The 19,257-nt window shown below is 34.0% G+C and overlaps 1 protein-coding gene across 1 annotated transcript in view; it reads right to left on the reverse strand.

Annotated features, from left to right (window-relative positions):
* Window positions 1-19,257, reverse strand: part of ZFAND3 (zinc finger AN1-type containing 3) — a 121,252-nt gene that overhangs the window by 4,249 nt on the left and 97,746 nt on the right. The window contains exon 6 of the mRNA XM_026681358.2: window positions 17,546-17,716. Within this exon, the coding sequence (XP_026537143.1) occupies window positions 17,546-17,716 (171 nt within the window). The remainder of the gene's footprint in view (window positions 1-17,545; window positions 17,717-19,257) is intronic.

Consider the following 19,257-nt stretch of genomic DNA (forward strand, 5'->3'; position numbering starts at 1 on the left):
CACCTGTTGTCTATTCCATTTGCACAACAAGATGTGAAATTGATTGTCAATCAGGGTTGCTACCTAAGTGGACAGTTTGATTTCACAGAAGTGTGATTGTCTTGGAGTTACATTGTGTTGTTTAAGTGTTCTTTATTTTTTTGAGCAGTGTAAATATACTTGTATGCTTTAAATCTGAATTCTTTTTTAATTCTTTTGCTCAGAATAATTTATGTTATGCTTCCCAGAGTCAGAATTAGGCAGCACCCAAATCAAATCAAATCAAATAATCAACTACAGGTAGTCCTCAACTTATAACCCTTACTTGGTGACTATTTGAAATTACAACAGCACTGAAAAAAAGTGGCTTATAACCATTTTTCACACTTAAAAACTGTTGCATTCCCCCCCCCGTGGTCACATGATCAAAATTCAGATGCTTGGCAATTGAGTCATATTTATGATGATTGCACTGTCCCAGGGTCATGAATTCATTTGTTGCAAGCAAAGTTAATTCAACAACTGTAGCAAGAAAGGTTATAAAATGGGACAAAACTCACTTAACAACTGTCTCGCTTAGCAACAGAAATTTGAGACTTAGTTGTCACCATAAGTCAAGGACTACCTCTACCTTCAGTGATGAGAAAGATCTGTATTTGGAAGTTTCAGTATACAAACTGATATAACTAGGCTTTCAATATTGTTAATATTAGTGTTTTTTTAAAATATAAAGGAACAAAGCAAATTATCCCCGAAGCAAAATTCTGTGAAACATTGACATTTTTTACCAGAATTAGTTGTTCTGAAACATAGCTATCATTTGCCTTAATATATCCGTGTTAGACAGGATTTGTTTATAATAATAATAATAATAATAATAATAATAATAATAATAATAATAATAATAATAATAATAATAATAATAATAATAATAATAATAATAATAATAATCTAGATTTGATTTATCTCTATATGTGAAGTTTCAAATTATTCACATTCTGGACTGCTTTCAACATTTTAGGATTTTAAGTCCTTGTGCTTTCTGGATTTTGTAGACCTTTATTATATACTGGTTGCCATATCTTTTAATTTTGTTTTATTTGTTGTACAAGTTTATAGAGCTTACATATTTTCTGTAAAACTTAGGTGCTAGACATATATGTTGTGTCAATGCTCACTTCTGAATACAAAAGTAAGGAATAAATGGAAAGAAAATAGTTTTTACAAAAAGTATGTGCATTCATTCCAGAATGGTTTTTATTATTTTAAATATTTTTATAGTAAGTTTTAATTTTGAAAAAAGCAGCACAATTTAAAATACAGAAGTCCTGCATCTTCTTGGACCAAGAAATGATCCCATCTAGAAAAGTCTGCACAAGTGTTTCAAGAATTATACTGATGTGCAAATGTATTTATATTTTATAAAAACAAAGTTGACACATACTGTCTAGCACTACTTAGTTCAGTAGTACATAAATTTGCACTGCCTTTATCTCTTAAAGTTTCTAGATATTTTTAGATAAATCATTCGCTTTTGTCAATTAGAATTTCAAATTACCAGTGAAGTGCAAAAAATCATGGAAAAGGTGAAAGTGAAAAAGCTGGAGCAGAATTTTGTACAGGAATAATAGTGTCATTGTTGAAGTTAGTTTTGAAGTGGCTCCAAATAAATTATCTGTAAAGAAACACATCTGTATTTTTTTTTTTTTAAATAAATCTGGTTCATAGCTTGAGCGGATTATTATAGATGGTTAGCTGTTTCACACAAACATAACAGCTAACAGCTGTCAATGTTTACATGAGCTGCATCAGGTGTTCTGATTTGAGAAAATATTATTCGGCTCTATTGCTATAAATCCCCTTCAAATGCTGCTGATGGGGTAATGCATATTTCACAGGTATCAGTTTCAAAATTAACTCCTTCAGTTGTGATTTTCAAAATTAAAACTTACTCTCCTTTAGACGGTTTCACTTTAGGCATGAGTTTCTATACATAGATTATACACTGCTCAAAAAAATAAAGGGAACACTTAAACAACACAACGTAACTCCAAGTCAATCACACTTCTGTGAAATCAAACTGTCCACTTAGGTAGCAACCCTGATTGACAATCAATTTCACATCTTGTCGTGCAAATGAAATAGACAACAGGTAGAAAGCATAGGCAGTTAGCAAGACATCCCCAATAAAGGAGTGGTTCTGCAGGTGGTGACCACAGACCACTTCTCAGTTCCTATGCTTTCTGGCTGATGGTTTGGTCACTTTTGAATGAAAGTGAATGAAAGCACTGAGCAGATGTGACAGGGTCTGGAGACGCCATGGAGAATGTTCTGCTGCCTGCAACATACTCCAGCATGACCGGTTTGGCAGTGGGTCAGTAATGGTGTGGGGTGGTATTTCTTTAGCGGGCCGCACAGCCCTCCATGTGCTCGCCAGAGGTAGCCTGACTGCCATTAGGTACTGAGATGAGATCCTCAGACCCCTTGTGAGACCGTATGCTGGTGCGGTTGGCCCTGGGTTCCTCCTAATGCAAGACAATGGTAGACCTCATGTGGCTGGAGTGTGTCAGCAGTTCCTGCAAGACGAAGGCATTGATGCTATGGACTGGTCCACCCGTTCCCCAGACCTGAATCCAATTGAACACATCTGGAACATCATGTCTCGCTCCATCCACTAACATCACGTTGCACCACAGACTGTCCAGGAGTTGGGGGATGCTTTAGTCCAGGTGTGGGAGGAGATCCCTTAGGAGATCATCCGCCACCTCATCAGGAGCATGCCCAAGCGTTGTAGGGAGGTCATACAGGCATGTGGAGGCCACACACACTACTGTCTCATTTTGACTTGTTTTAAGGACATTACAACAAAGTTGGATCAGCCGGTAGTGTTTTTTTCCACTTTAATTTTGAGTGTAATTCCAAATCCAGACCTCCATGGGTTGCTAAATTTGATTTCCATTGATAATTTTTGTGTGATTTTGTTGTCAGCACATTCAACTATGTAATGAACAAAGTATTTAATAAGAATATTTCATTCATTCAGATCTAGGATGTCTTATTTTTGTGTTCCCTTTATTTTTTTGAGCAGTGTAGCTTTCAACCATTCTAGAAGTTCCTTATTAAATGAACTGTTAACAAGGGGGAAATAATTTGTCAGAACATGTCTATACTATAAGAGGTTAAGACAGTAATTTTCTAAAAAGTGATATCTAATTACTGGTTTCTAGCAGAAACAAACAAGATCATAAGTGTTTACTGATTCTCTGCTTAAGGCAGAAATGTAAAATACAAATCTTTTTAAACAAGTAGTTAACATTTTATTTCAAAATGCTTTTGGCACAACCCAACAACTACAGGTAGCATCCCTGTATTTTTGCAGTTAATCTCATGCTAATAATTATATCTGAGCTGAGAGTGACTAATAACTTTTTCTCTGGTCTTAACAAAGATGATGTTCTGGAGAATCTGAATTTGTTTTGTTTTTAAATGATGCCTTGTTATTAAATCTTATGTTAAAGTTAATATGCTCTTATGTAAGAAGAACATTTCTGACATTTTGGTTGCCAAGGCTAAAAGCCAGTGCATACTAGTAGCTGTGTTTAATTTTGCAACCATTGCTCTGTTATTAGTACTGGAATTTTATGACTAGAAATACTGACAAATTGTAATGTTTAATCTAGAGGTCACTCAAGCTTATGCAACAAGGTAACAAGCACATGCCCCAAGAAAATAAGAAGAATTAAATAGTATTTCAGAGGGGGAGCCTGATTTTTATAAAATGCAAATTCTGATGTTTTACTTTATGTAAAAATTTTTGCTCATGCACAGGACTCTTCCTGTTAGTTTTCCTAAAAACTGCTGTTAACGAGATCTTTCTCTTTGGATTAATTAGGGAAAGGCCTGGGGATTTGAAAATATAAGGGAAATCTGTTTTACTGGCAGATGCTGTTCATCAGCAAGCGGGCATTTCTATTTCCGCCTAAATTAATTCATTTATATAACATTTTAATGTTAAAAATGTAACTCAGATTTGTGATCCAGTAACATTTAAGTGGCAAAGAATAGTGTGCACCATGAGAACCATATTTAAGACAAATTCAAGAAGTATTTAGGAAGTTAGCTAAAGAATCTCATAGAATCAATCAAGATATATATATATGGTTAAGACAGTTAGGGGCTATGAATTGTGCTTGACTGAATAGACAAGTATACATCCTAGTAATTTCCTTGGAAAAACTTCAACTCTGTAATTCCATCCACCCAACTTATTCACTGACTCCTAGTTATTCTGTTTTCCTCAACCTTGTCAAGCATAGGGATTTTTTCTAGTCTATCACCTGCTTGCCTTATATGTCCAAAGGATGCAATTTTCTGTTTGTCGTTTACTTAAGCCTTTACTTTGTTGATTTTTCTTGTAGGCCATGATACTCTTAGAAAGTATTCCAAATATGTAATTTGAAAGCATCTTTCTTTTATTAAATTGTTAGCTTTTCATAGCCATATAACTGGAAAGACTATTGTCCTAACCATTCTGCTCTTTATTGCTATTAACTGCCCTTGTTTTTCATAATCTCATCTATAAGAGTCACTGCTTTCCTACCTAGGATTAATCTTTGCTTCTGGGGCATACTGTCCTCCTTTGAGCTGAACAAAAGAAAACTAGATGTAATCTTTATTACTTTTCTATGAATTAAATATTTGTTAGGCATACAACTTGACATTACCTTCAACTTCTTAACCTTTAAGATTAACACCAATTATTTTTTACTCCTCACTCGTTTTCTTATTTCCAAAGTCTTATTTTTGACTAATAAAGTGTGTCATTTGCATTTGTCAAATTGTTAGCGTTTCAACCACCAATTTTGATTCCAACTCTAATCTCTTCCAACCTTGCATTCCACTAATACATGCAATATAACATTTAAATACTATAAAGTCAATATTGCATCTATGTCTTACTTGAATCTATATTCTAAAACACTGTTTCTTCAAATTTAATTTTTAATAGCAGCTTTTTGTTCATTATTTTATAAGAATTCTTCAAAAATAAATCAGGTGTCCTGGTGCTCATTATTAGTCTTAATATATTCCAGTCTGGCATAATCTACCCAGTCAAAGACCTTGTTGTAAACAGTGCAACAAACCAGCACTTTGTTTGTATTGTTTCATGTGATCATTAATCCTTCTCATGTTACTTATCTGATCGTAAATCTTTGCTGAATGCTGACTATGCATTTGGCAGTTTTCTCTCTTTATGTATAGTTTTATTGTTGGGTTTTTTTGTAATCAAGATGGTAATCCTCAGGGAGGGCAGCTAATTATAACTGGAGTGTAATTCACAAAACTGTTCCACTATAACAACATGTTTTGGGTTATACCCCCAAAACTGATACCAATCTTGGTCCATGTATACTTTCTGTTAGAATATTCCCAAAACAAAACCATCTTATTAGTCAAGTTCAACAAAGCTCCCAAAGGAGCTTTTATATTTGCTGATAATTTATTTCTTTTAGCCAATTCCCTTTTGCACCAGTGGTAATTAATGCTTTCTCCTGTTTGAGAAGAACTGTAGCTTATTAAAAACAATGTTCAATTTTAATAACTGTTCACATGTCCTGATTCTGATTCAATTTTGCTCTGTTCGTTGTCAACATCTCAAACTTGTTTAGTAAACAAATTAATGTATTTTTCTTCTTCTTGAACTTTCTAAGAGAAAACTTAAAGAAATGAGAGCAAAGATTAATTAGAAGATACAAAGATATTATTTCTGGGATGCATCCAACAGGGAAATACCCTATGGAAAATACTATTTGGGAACTAAAAGCAACATGCTTCCTTCACGAAAAGTATTGGAAGGTTTCATTTTAGACAATACTCATTGCAGACTTGAAATCCAGAGGAGGTCCTAAGATGTAAATCATTCATATGAATAATATGTTTTGATTCATTTTTTAAAATATACCTTATGATAAATGATTTGACTTCAGTTTTTATTAAACTATATGCTTCTTATTCTTGAAATGAAATGCACTGAAATTATCATTTTTCACATTAAAAACTATTTTAGACTGAAGTAGGTTTGATGAATTTCCATTCCATTCATATTTATTAAATCATATGAATATACTTTGCTTCAGAGGTAACACAACAGGTATTCAAACAGTTTGGTAATTTTGTCTCTTTTTTTAAAAAAACTGAAAAGCATTCTTTATTTTTAGCTTTGTATCTACTATAAAGTATAGATTTATAATGTTTCTTTTAATCCTCTTAGTTTGCTTTAGGTCTGAAATGCCTTTTTGTTTTTAAGTAAGAGCCTCAAAATATATTTTCCTATATGTTGAATGTATAATGAGGAATGCCATACTGGAAGGAGGCAAATTTCATTTTGGAAATGTAGGAAATAACGTCAATAACTTGTGCTATATTGATGCTACCACTTTTTAACAGCAGAAAATGTAAATTATCTGTAAATTCTGAATGAAAATGAAAGGGCACAGTGAAAAAATAGGAGTTAGAATATATAACGGAGACCCAACCAATGATAACGAGTATAGCAACTAGCCTTTGCACTGACAATGAAGTTACTGTAAAGGTATGAATAGCTACTGGCTATTTTGACTGTCAACCGTAATGGAAACAGCAACCAAGAAATATGCCACCAATTTGCACTTGGTAGAGTAGACATGAAGTTAAAAAAAATTCAAATACCAGTAAAAATCAGGTTGGTGCTGGCAGTGTTTTTCCCATGACACTCCATGAGAGTGAAAGTTGGGAATATGAAGAAGCAGTACAGAAAAAAAAATGACTTTTTAAAACTTAGATATTGGAGAAGACTCCTGAGAATACTGTGCATAGCTATCTACTGAAACAAACCAATGGATCACCAAAGAAATTAACCCAGAGTTCTTATTTGAGAAAGAAATCGCCAAGCTCAAATTATCATACTTTGGATATGAAGATTACAAAATTCTGGAGAAATTGGTAATGTTGGGAAATATGGAAGGAAAGAGTGCAAGCAGCAGTGTGGAATACTAGATTAAGAAGTGACTATATCTCAGCAAGAATTGCTCAAATGTTTTTTTCAGTGTCCTTGCAGCAATTTCTCCCAAGTAGCCAAAAATATGGGTTCAATTAGTAAAGATTTCTATGGAAAAATCTCTTTCACTCATGTGTGAATTTTATCAGAAGCTATAATATCAAAATTGTCATTAAGTTTTTAGTCAGTTTTGGATTTCTGCCTCTAACATCTATGGATACAAAGTATTTACCTGAATTAAAATTTATTATTTTATAAGTCACTCTTTGGAGCATTTATCTTTACAAACATACCCCATTCCAAAATTGGAATTTAATTAAAAACTAAAGTGTAACCAAAAAATTAATTAAAACAAACAAGCATTACTAGCACATCCTGGCAATATATCCGTATCTTCTGTTTTTTCACATAGTGCAATAAAAATGCAAGACAGATAAGACAAGAATAAATAACTGCAAATTTCCAGGCAAAGCTATTTTGTACATTATAGAAACTTCAGAGGCATTTTTATAGTTCCACACATTTTAACCTTATGAATGGTCATTGTTTTTATGTTCGTACCCTTAAAGCTTAGTTTGTTCCAATTGAAGTAATATTTTTTGCAAAATAGCTACTTATGTTTGCTGCCAATGCCTGACTAATATAATAAATACTTTGGCAAATAAACAGTCTAATATTGTAACTCCACCAATTCCATCTTAACCTCTTCTATTAGCCTTTTCCTCTCCCCCCTCCAGAAGAAATACTAAATTTAAATATTATCTTTCTTCTAATAGAAAATTGAAACACATACAAACAAGAAAGAGAAAAAATGGCATCAATACAATTTGATCTACAATATAGATCAACATAAAACAAAAGTATTAACATTAAGAGTAGCAGCAAAAATTATGAGCCTGTTGTACCCTGCCCCCCAAAAGCCTGAGAAATTGCTAGAATTTCTGGAACCTGGGTAGTAAAATCGAGGAAAGTTTTGATGTCTACATTATTTTGCCAAATGGCCTGAGTCCCGTAAACTTATGACACACATATCAAAGGAGACATCCTTTGGGTAACACTCCAGTGTTTACTAACATCCAACAAGCATGCCCTGTTCTCATGCAATTTTGGGAGGGCTGAAATATGTTCTTGTGCAGTCTTTGAACCCATTAGAACAGGGCTGTCAAACTCCTGGCCCGCGGCTGGATGCGTCATGTGCTGGCCACGCCCACGCAGGTTTAACGAAGGGGAAAAAAAGTCCCAACGTGTCATGTGTCGCCGCTGTGACAACATGAGTTTGACACCCCTGCACTAGAAGATGCACATAAATCATGCGAGAACACAATGTGCTTTTGTGTGATTTTTGGAGGCTATATATGTCATAGAAGAGCATGCTCTGAAGCCACTTCAAGAATGGAGACTTCATGCAACCTGGGACAGACTGCAGAAATCTATCAACAGAAGGAGAACACTCTTGTGCACCTTGGAGAAAGTTGAAAGGCAGCCTTTTTGAATGGTAGTGGTGATGCTAGGGCTGAAGCTAAACACATGCCTCTACTTCAGGCAAGCTGCAGGCTGCCACCATGTGTCACTGTTTAAAGAGAATTGTTTTTCTTTTGCTTGTGTGTGTGTGTGTGTGTGTGTGTTACATGACAGCAAGTCAAATTAGGCATTTTTCTAATTTATGACATGTCAAGCCCAAAAGGTTCACTTTCACTGCCGAGCAAATGGCATATCTATAAAAGAACAACCAACCTACTCCTAACTGATGGATTTAAATTCCTTTATATCAAAAAATGAAGGAAAGAAAGAAGAAAGAAAGAACCCAAATAGATGGTTTTATCATGAAATTATTATCATTGTAAGAAAAAGTCCCTCTGATACATAGTTACAGTATTGATAAGCTTAATAGCAATAGCAATTAGACTTATATACCGCTTCACAGTGCTTCACAGACCTCTCTAAATAGTTTATAGAGTCAGCATCTTGCCCCCAACAATCTGGGTCCTCATTTTAGCGACCTTGGAAGGATGGAAGGCTGAGTCAATCTTCAGCCTGGTGAGATTCAAACTGCCAAATTGCAGGCAGCCAGCAGGCATCAGAAGTAGCCTGCAGTACTGCATTCTAACCACTGTGCCACTGTGACTCTTAAGGGAGATATTGTTTTAGAAACATATTTTCATTGAACGTACAGGAGATAATAGTGGGCTATTCTGAGGTAATTCAGAAACACATTTAAAAAACAAGCAGACTTCAGTGAAGCTATGGAAGAGTTAAGAAAATAGAAATATTTAAAATATGAACAAAACTCATATTCAGACTTTTTCTTATGTAAATTATGCATATTCATACATCATTAATTAGACATTTAATTAGGAAACAGGTTAGTTGCCTGATAAACTGGCTTTTAATGGCTATTTTTGGATATATTTGAATTTTGTAGGATTTATCTTTAATTAGAATGCACTGCATTTTGCATGCAACAAATGCAAATACCTAATGTAGTACCATAGTAGCTGAATCATTGCCTAGGTACAATTTTACATTTCAAATGCCTGTTTTAAGGGCAATGTCTAATATTCCCATATAGAATTATTTTGATTTTGTTCTTTGGAAGTCTTAATCCCATCTCTTAAGTAGTGTTAAATTAAGCAATTTAATATTCTGAAGGAGAATAAGTATCCTGTTTTGAGATAGTTGATATACAGATGAAACTCAAAAAATTAGAATATCATGCAAAAGTTCATTTATTTCAGTAATGCAACTTAAAAGGTAAACCTAATATATGAGATAGACTCATTACATGCAAAGCAAGATAGTTCAAGCCATGATTTGTCATAATTGAGATGATTATGGCTTACAGCTCATGAAAACCCCAAATCCACAATCTCAGAAAATTAGAATATTGTGAAAAGGTTCAATATTCTAGGCTCAAAGTGTCTCACTCTAATCAGCTAATTAAGCCAAAATACCTGCAAAGGGTTCCTGAGCCTTTAAATGGTTTCTCAGTCTGGTTCAGTAGGAAGCACAATCATGGGAAAGACTTGGCACCTGCCCACACTGCCAAAAGCACCAAAACCTGGTTCAATGATTGTGGGATTACTGTGCTTGATTGGCCAGCAAACTCATCTGACCTGAACCCCCTAGAGAATCTATGGGGCATTGCCAAGAGAAAGATGAGACACATGAGACAAACAATGCAGAAGAGCTGAAGGCCTCTATTGAAGCATCCTGGTCTTCCATAACACCTCAGCAGTGCCATAGGATGATAGCTTCCATGCCATGCCACATTGGGGCAGTAATTGCTGCAAAAGTGGCCCAAACCAAGTACTGAGTACATTATGTATGCTTATACTTTTCAGAAGTCCGATACTGTTCTATGTACAATCCTTGTTTGCATGTAATATTCTAATTTTCTGAGATTGTAGATTTGGGGTTTTCGTGAGCTGTAAGCCATAATCATCTCAATTATGACAAATCACGGCTTGAACTATCTTGCTTTGCATGTAATGAGTCTATCTCATATATTAGTTTCACCTTTTAAGTTGCATTACTGAAATAAATGAACTTTTGCACGATATTCTAATTTTTTGAGTTTCACCTGTATATTTTTAATAGCATGTGTTTTGTACTTCATAAACAACAAATTTCAGATCTGTATATTGTCAAATAAAGTTCTATGTTACAATAACTATGCTGACAGCAACGGAACCAATTACCATAACAAATAAATGTGCATCCAATCTACTTATCTAGAAATTAAGCTATTTTAGTAACAATTGTCTGCAGATACAGGTAGTCCTTGACTTACAATAGTTCATTTAGTGACTGTTCAAAGTCACAATGGCACTGAAAAAAGTGACTTATGACTATTGCAGCATCCCCATGGTCATGTGATCAAAATTCAGACACTTGGCAACTGAATCATATTTACAACAGTTGCAGTGTCCCTGGATCACGTGATCACCTTTTGCGACCTTCTGACAAGCAAAGTCAATGGGGAAACCAGATTCAATTAACAACCATTTTACTAAATTAACTACAGTGATTTATTTAACAATTGTGGCACAAAAGGTTGTAAAATGGGATAAAGTTCACTAAATAAATGTTTCACTTAGCAACATAAATTTTGGCCTTAATTGCGATCGTAAGTTGAGGACTACCTGTATAGAAAGTACCAAAGCAAGGGAACAGTTTAATGCATAAAAATATAATTTTATTGGAGTTGGTATAACTAACACAAAGGTGTCAAACTTGTGGCATCATGTTGATGTCACGTGATGTATTGCGACATTTCCCCCTTTTGCTGACCTGCGGTGGGTGTGGCCTGTGTGTCACACATCTGGCCCATGGGCCACCAGTTTGACACCCCTGGTATAACATAAAATCAGAAAACAGCTAACAACTCAAAGTAACATTTATATACAACATTTATATAATTTTAGAGTATCTTTTAAGAAAATTCATAAATAAAATAATTTAATACTCATTTTAGTTTTTCTTTAAATACTATCAAAAAAAGTGTACCATTATTAAAATAAAATTTAGATCATGTCACTCTGCCACACAGACTTGAATGGTTCCCATCTGACAGGAGGCAGAGTTGTAACTGTGCCTTAGGCTTTCCTGGATGTCTGTCATGATTTTAAGAACTGTATGCACATAGTTCCATATCGAGATATTATTACTAGAGATGCCTTTGGCACTGCTGATTATAAGGAAAAAGCTTTCTCAATTTACTTAGCTAGATGTCCCCTAATATTTATTTGTTCTTTAGGAAGCATAGAAGAATCTTGGTCCTAGGGATCAACATGTCTGTTAATCATTAGATTAATAAGAACAGAGGGATCCTTGTAAGAAGATACTGCAAATGTAGTCTTTCAGAAGATATAAAAGTTTATATTCAGTATTCCTATAGTCACATGAATTATCATCCAGGCTCTTTTGAATGGCCCTGCATGTCAGGCACTCTCTCTTGAAAATAACCAGTTAATTTTTTTCTCAATTCATATTCTTCCTTCCTATTCTTGCTTTAGTTACTTGGTTTATTCCATTTGAAAGCAACGTTTATGACCTTAAGTCATAGAATAAATTCAGATTTGGGAGACATTCCAGTTTGAAAACAGTTAGTACATCTTGTTTTTTGGGGGAAGGGAGGAATCACAAGCAATTAGGAATATTAATTATTAATTATAACCTAGTAGTCCCTTTAAAATTACACCTAATTGTCAAAGACACCAAAATAATTTTCAGTAGCATGTCTGCATTTCACTCATTTATTTAAAATGGAATCTTTTATTTTTCTCACTAAAATATTCATAGGCTATTATTCAGGAATCAGCCATTATTAATTGGTTAGGAAAACTCAAATTAATGATTTTTTCACAAGTAAATTATTTATGGAAAAGGCTCTTTGTCTTCTTACCAATAAAGTGTAAGAACATGTCAAACAGATTTTGAAAATACTCGTATTTGTTAACATAAATTTGCTTAATAATATCCTTATATTATTTTTTACCATCAGTAAGGATAATATTATACTAAATTATCTTTTGGGAAGCCGTTATATCCAATGTAGTATTAAACTACATAGAAGCTTGTCCAATAAAATACTGCAGGTTACTGTTGTCAACATATGTGTGATATAACTGGCATATAGAAAAATCATATACAGGAAAGTGGAATTATTCCAGGATTCTTGATTTAAAGTTTAGCCAGTTAAAGACATATAAAATGAAAAGTTGCTTCCACATTTTCTTCCTCAGCCTGAAATGTGCAGAGGCAATTAGCAATTCCCCTTACTTCTCCCAGTTTGCTGGGTGAGAAAATGCAGAACTCATCTTACAAATTGGTCTTTTGAAAATCAAAGGGAAACTGAATTTGTCTGTGTGAGCACTAGATGAGATTGTTAATTTAATGGAATTTTTAGGGAAGATTTGGGGGCCTGCTTCTCTGACAGCTGCAGGATAGAAGATTCAGGGTGGCCCTATGACTTTCCTTCTGAGGTTCTTCCTTTCCTTTAATTGGTACCTCATTAGAAATTAATGGAAATGACATACTCTGTTCTTTCTGCTCTAGGCACAGCACAGTACAAAAAGAACCATCACAATTCATAACACATTCAATTTATACAGCAATGGCTCTTAAGAATTATTTATGAGATGTGAATTTCTTGTCAGCAGTTAATAACCCATACTGAATAGTAGAAAAATGTCAGTATACACAAGGAATTATTTCTTGAAGAAAGACACTCTGAATTTGTATTTCAAGGATCTTTGTGCTGACTCTTTAGTAAAATATTTGGAGTATCCTCTTTCCAAGTCCTACAATCCTCTTAAATACTCATAATGTAATAGAATAAAAATGCTGCTGATATTCAGATACCTTAAATACTTCATAACAATGAAAATTGTTTTGAAGGAGAAACAATAATCCTGCACCATTATTACCACTGCTGAATTTAAAACAGCAATAATTTAACTAAAATTTCATGCTTCAGATATTCTCAACAAAGAACAGTATATGAATAATTCTGAAGCATCCTTGACTAGCGGTAGAAAAGGATGATTTAAACTTTGATTCTTTCCTGCCCTGCCCCCCTATCCTACAAATTACTGCCTGGTGACAAAGGGAGAATTTGGATTAATTTCAGTGTTAGAATAATTCAGTAGAAGGCATTTAGCTAGGTAAGACATGGCCCCCAAATGCTTCATATCTGCAACAGACACTTTTGGATCATGGGATTTTTTAAATATTCAATGTGATTATACACTATAGAAAGATAAATATTAGAGTTTCCATAGAGTAACACTGCAGCCCTAAAATTATAGGGAATATATTGATTGCTCCTAACATTTACTGAAACTCATTTCTGTAATTTGATGAGTTATTTCAGATTCTAATCTTTAGTACATAAAAATGAAATTGCTTATCTTCAAATACTTGAAGATGAATAAAAATGATATCTTAATGATGTTTGCAATTATGTTACAAAACCAATAACATCGTCCAGATTTTACCTCACATAAGGTTGATGTTCGGGACAAGTCTTGCACAAATTATAAAAAAGTGCAAATAAATACAAAGCACAACAGTTCTCATTATCAGTTATAGTACCTATAAAATCAGTGTCAATATCCAGTTTGCCTGTAATTCATTAAGTTTGGAGCGTAATGGTAGAAATTTAATTTATCATATAATAGTCTGGGTATGCCCCATAAATTCAGATTACCTTTGATACCTGAGACACATAATATAATGAATGAATGAGTAAAGTACACAGTGGACTCTAAACTCTGCAGTTATTTATTTATTAATAAAAAATATATAGCTGCCTATCTCATGAGAAGTGATTCTGGGCGGCGTACAATAATCAATAAAAATAACATAACAGGCATCTTAAAATATAAAAATCATAGTTAAAAATGGAGATTAAGAGAGAAAACGAGAGAGAACATCCACCTCAATAGTGGAGCCATATAAAAAAGTCTCTGTTTTTCTGGGACCTCAAGGCCTGGTAGCATAACCAAGTCTTGAGGACTTTTAGAACATCAAAATAGATGGCGCTGACCTAATCTGGGAGGGGTGTGTTTCATAAGGCAGGCACCAGGACAGAGAAGATTTACCGCTCTACCAATTATAAAGTGATTGTCTACCAAGGAGTTAAGAAGAAAATGCAAAGTAAAAAAAAAAAAAAAGTGCAGATAATTTTTTGCATTTTTTTCTTATTACAACATTATGCTATTAGGGAAGTATTAGATTGTTCTTTTAGCATGTTATGCTACTTGGAGAATAATAACTAGCTTTTTGTTACTACCCCTGAATGAAATTTGTAATACAAAAACTGAAATAAAACCTAAAGGAAAAGGAGTGAGTACATGTACACAAATTCTCACTATTGTTTTTACTATACAAATTGCAAACAATATAAAAACAGAACCAAGATAATTTTATTATGAAATAATTGAGGTTTAAAGATTTTCAGTTAAGACATCATCTTAGAAACCAGGAGATCATGAGTTCTAGTCCCCATCTTAGGCACAAAGCCAGCTGGATGAGCTTGAGCTAGTTGCTGCCTTAAGAAGGTAAAGGCAAGCTTTTTCTAAAAAACCTTGCCAAGAAACTTGCAGTGATTTATCCAGGCAATCACCAAGAAACAAAAACTGTCTCAAAGGCACAAAATAAATAAATAAACAAATAAAATTACCCATTTTAGGTGAATATGACAACCATTACTAGAATCAAAATATGTTTTTACAAATTGGGAAAACAATTACTAATATCCTTTAGAAAGAAAAAAAACAGTGATAAAACATACATTTTAGAATAGTATAAATGTTTCTAGGGTTACTGGGTATTTTTTTGACATTTGGAAAGTCTACTTTCCAGTTGACAGAGCAATAGTTCAGAATTAACTAGAAACAAAATTCCAGTCTCCACTTATACTGAGATTTGCACTATTCACATGGATAAACTCATGTTATCTCTCATAGCTAGTGTAAAAAAACTTGGGTTCTGCAAGAGATAAAGAAAATGTATTCTAAAGCAGGTGAGTAGCATTTCAAACAGAAAAAACAGCAATGTCTATATTTTAATATAACAAACATATTTTCTAATTTGTTAATCTTAATATTAAACACCTTCTTGAAAATTATTAACTCTATGTACAAATTATGAATGGAACTTTTGCCTCCAAATCCTTATGTAGCAGTATGTAGATTTTTAAATATTTATAATATTAAAATTAGTCATTTTTCAGCAGACCTGACATGACTAGTATTTTCTAGTATTATCTCTAAATGCAACAACATATTTAGGCAGAAATGGCAATCACCCCCTTAAGGAATTCATCTTTTAAAAGAATGAATACATTAAATACAATAAAGTTGTAGGGGGTTGATACATTTCCTCATATGTATTCAAGAGACAGATGCCAGTTTTATTATCAAACATAAATATTAAGCACAAAAGGAATATATTCAACCACTATGACCATAGCCCCACTGAAGCATGATATTGCACAGCTGGGACTTCCCCCTAACAAAAAATATCAGATGTGAAAATATTTGGATGCTATGATCTTTAATGATTAAATTGGAGGAGTGGGCTTTATAATTTTTGAAAAATATCTAGCAAATGGCTCCTTTTTAGAGAAATATATGAAAAAAGGTAGAGATCAACAAATGCTACTCTGAAAAATGCCTCCATGGAAGAAACTGGGATCAGCAATATCTCTATTGGAAGAATGGGGCAGATTGGAATTCTTTCCAAATGACTCTCCCTGAAGTTCTTTTTTTCGTACAATATTACACACACACACACACCCCTTCTATAACATTTGAAAATACCTTTCAACCAACATAGTACGGTAGTAGTCTCTGAAGACAGCCCCAAAGAAAAGCAGTCAGAGAATACTGCTGGCTCTTCTCCAGCACCAATGCAGCTTTTGCTGGGCAATTGGATTCAACCAAGCAAACAAGCATTATTTTTTAACCTAATTGGGTTGTTTCAAAAACTAAGTGCACTGTTAATTACGCTAACAGACTTGGAATATTTTCAAGCACAACTATATTCACCTTTCTTTTATTGAGACAAATTTTATATCTAGAATGCCTCAGTGTCAGCAAGTGCCCTTAATCAAACTCTGACAAATGCACTAATATAACAATAAATATCTCAGATAGTCATGTTTAAGCAGTTTTTACTGTCTTAGTTTGTATTTTACTGAGGAAGCCCAAGAACAATATTTTAAACAGAGTCCTGTAAGTAGTCAATCTGAAACAGATATGTAGTCAGCAACTTATTTTTCCTTTTATATGTATGATTACCCTCTGGGTTGGACATAAGATTTTTAAAACTACTGTACAAAAGGCTTATGGAAGAGACTTAACTTAGGGGAATAATACATGCTTTATATTCACAAAATTCCAGATTTAATATCTAGAATGGTTGAAAATGTCAGTCTGAAAGATGTTGTTAGAACAATAATCTATAGAATAGATGGATTTGGAAAAAAGACAGCTTCATATGACTGCTATATCTAATGACAGAAGAGGATATTCAGAACTGTCACTAAAAATAAGACATTTCAAGAGTTTGCTAAATCTAAATAGCTAACCCCATAAGTAAAATAAATCTATAATCCCCCTCTCTTTACATACAAAATATTAAACACAGTGATAAGGTTGACCTTGTCAGATGAGCCGTGGTGGCACAGTACTGCAGACTACTTCTGCTGACTGCCGGCTGCCAGAAGTTCGGCAGTTTGAATCTCACAGGCTCAAGGTTGCTTCAGCCTTCCATCCTTCCAAGGTGGGTAAAATGAGGACCCAGATTATTGGGGGGAATATGGTGACTCTGTAAACCACTTAGAAAGAGCTATAAAACACTATGAAGTGGTATATAAGTCTAAATGCTATTGCTATTTAGTCTTTTAAAGTTATTGTGCAAGTTTTGCTATTATTTCTTTACCACAACAATGTAGCTCTTGTTATTCCTCACTGGGTGGGACATTAAAGAAATCTTAATTCAAATCTGTTTATCAGTCCTTACCACAGCGACATGATCCCAGCTCTTGCTGTACCAGCTCCAATTTTGTTTGGCACTGGAAACACCTGCGTCTGCTCTTCTGTTTGGAACGGCTGATTTCTTCAGGTCTATCATGACCATCCTCAAGTAACCGTGGCCGCTTCTCAGGAGAAGGCTCGCTGTCCACCTGTGACTCTATTAGTTTTGGGAAACATTTGGAATGCAGCATTAGTGGGAGTTCTACTTCAGCCACAGTTGTCATTAATTGTGTACAACTTGAAAAAAAGAGCAAATAGTAGGCTACTTTCTATTTGGGTTTGCACGCACTTTTTGAAACGTAAAAACACAAGAAAACTTTGTGTCTCCTAAATTCAGAAATCAAATGCAAAACAAATTAGTCACTGACTTGATTATGACGCATAGATAAATGCATTAATCTATTAACTATAACCTTTGTTTATAGATTCTCACATACAATCTCATTTCCACTGTCCCCATGCAAACCAGAGTTGCATTTGATGAAACACAATTTTAGTGTACAATGTATTAGCTGTAGCTCCAATAACAAAAAACATATGAAAGCACCATACTGAGCTTCCTCCTTTCTTTGAGGATAATAATCTAAATGTAAATGATTATACAAAGGCATGAAAAACCAAACACAACATCTACTGGTATATGCTGTTATTTATTTAAAAGCTTCAAAGGATCTCCTTAAAACTTGTCATCAATTACTATGTGTTTTTAAAACCATACAGTAAGAAAGCATTTTCAAATTTACCTCTCTCTCTCTCTCTCTCTCTCTCACACACACACACCTTGTAATTTCTACTATAGTGAAATATGTGATCATATAATATTTTTTAAAGACGAGAGTGTTCCTTTTGTCTATGTTCAGAAGAGGTGATTGGCAGTGTCTTACAATCATATTCAATAAGCTAAATTAAATGGGGACCTTCAACTCAATGGCTAAGCGATATAGTTGCTAAATGAAACAATCACATGACCATGAATGTCATACAATTTTATTTCAGCTTTGTTTTTTTACCCTTTTTTCCTACCCTTTGGAATGTTCATCCCAGTGCTACAATAAATAGCAAGAAGAGAATTAAGTTTCTATTAGTTAATGGAATAGAATGGAATGGAATAGAAATTAGAACAGAATAGCTTTATTGTCACTTTGAATGTACACTAATCGGCATACATTTAAATGAAATTTCATTGCATACAGCTCTCAAAAGGTCACCACCTCTAATATACACTACATAAACATGACAAAATAAATAGAAAAATATTCACATATATTATATGACACAGAGAAACAACACAGTCTAATTCAGATGTATACATATACATGGGTGAAAAAAATGAATCTTGCAAATTTATGAGATGGATGGCATAGGGAATAAAGCTGTTACAGAATCTGGTAGTGCTGCTAGAAATACTTCGAAACCTCCTCCCAGAGGAAAGGAACAGAAACAGACCGTAAAGTGGGTGTGTGGGATCTCACAACAATGCTTTGAGCTCTAAGCACATGCTTATAAGCAGTATCCTGAATAACAAGAAGTGAGATTCCTATAATCTTCTTGGCTGTCCTTACCACTCTCTGTATGGACTTTGTATCTGAGGCACTGCAGCCCCAAACCAAACAGTGATGCAGTTTGTTAAAACACTCTCAATTTTACCTCTGTAAAAAGTGCCAGGAAAGAAGGAGAAAGATGTGCTCTCCTCATCCG

This window comes from Notechis scutatus, chromosome 1 (genome assembly GCF_049901735.1).
Source record: "Notechis scutatus isolate UNSWTSFEM ecotype Mainland chromosome 1, rNotScu1.2, whole genome shotgun sequence".
Taxonomy (NCBI): Eukaryota; Metazoa; Chordata; class Lepidosauria; order Squamata; family Elapidae; genus Notechis; species Notechis scutatus.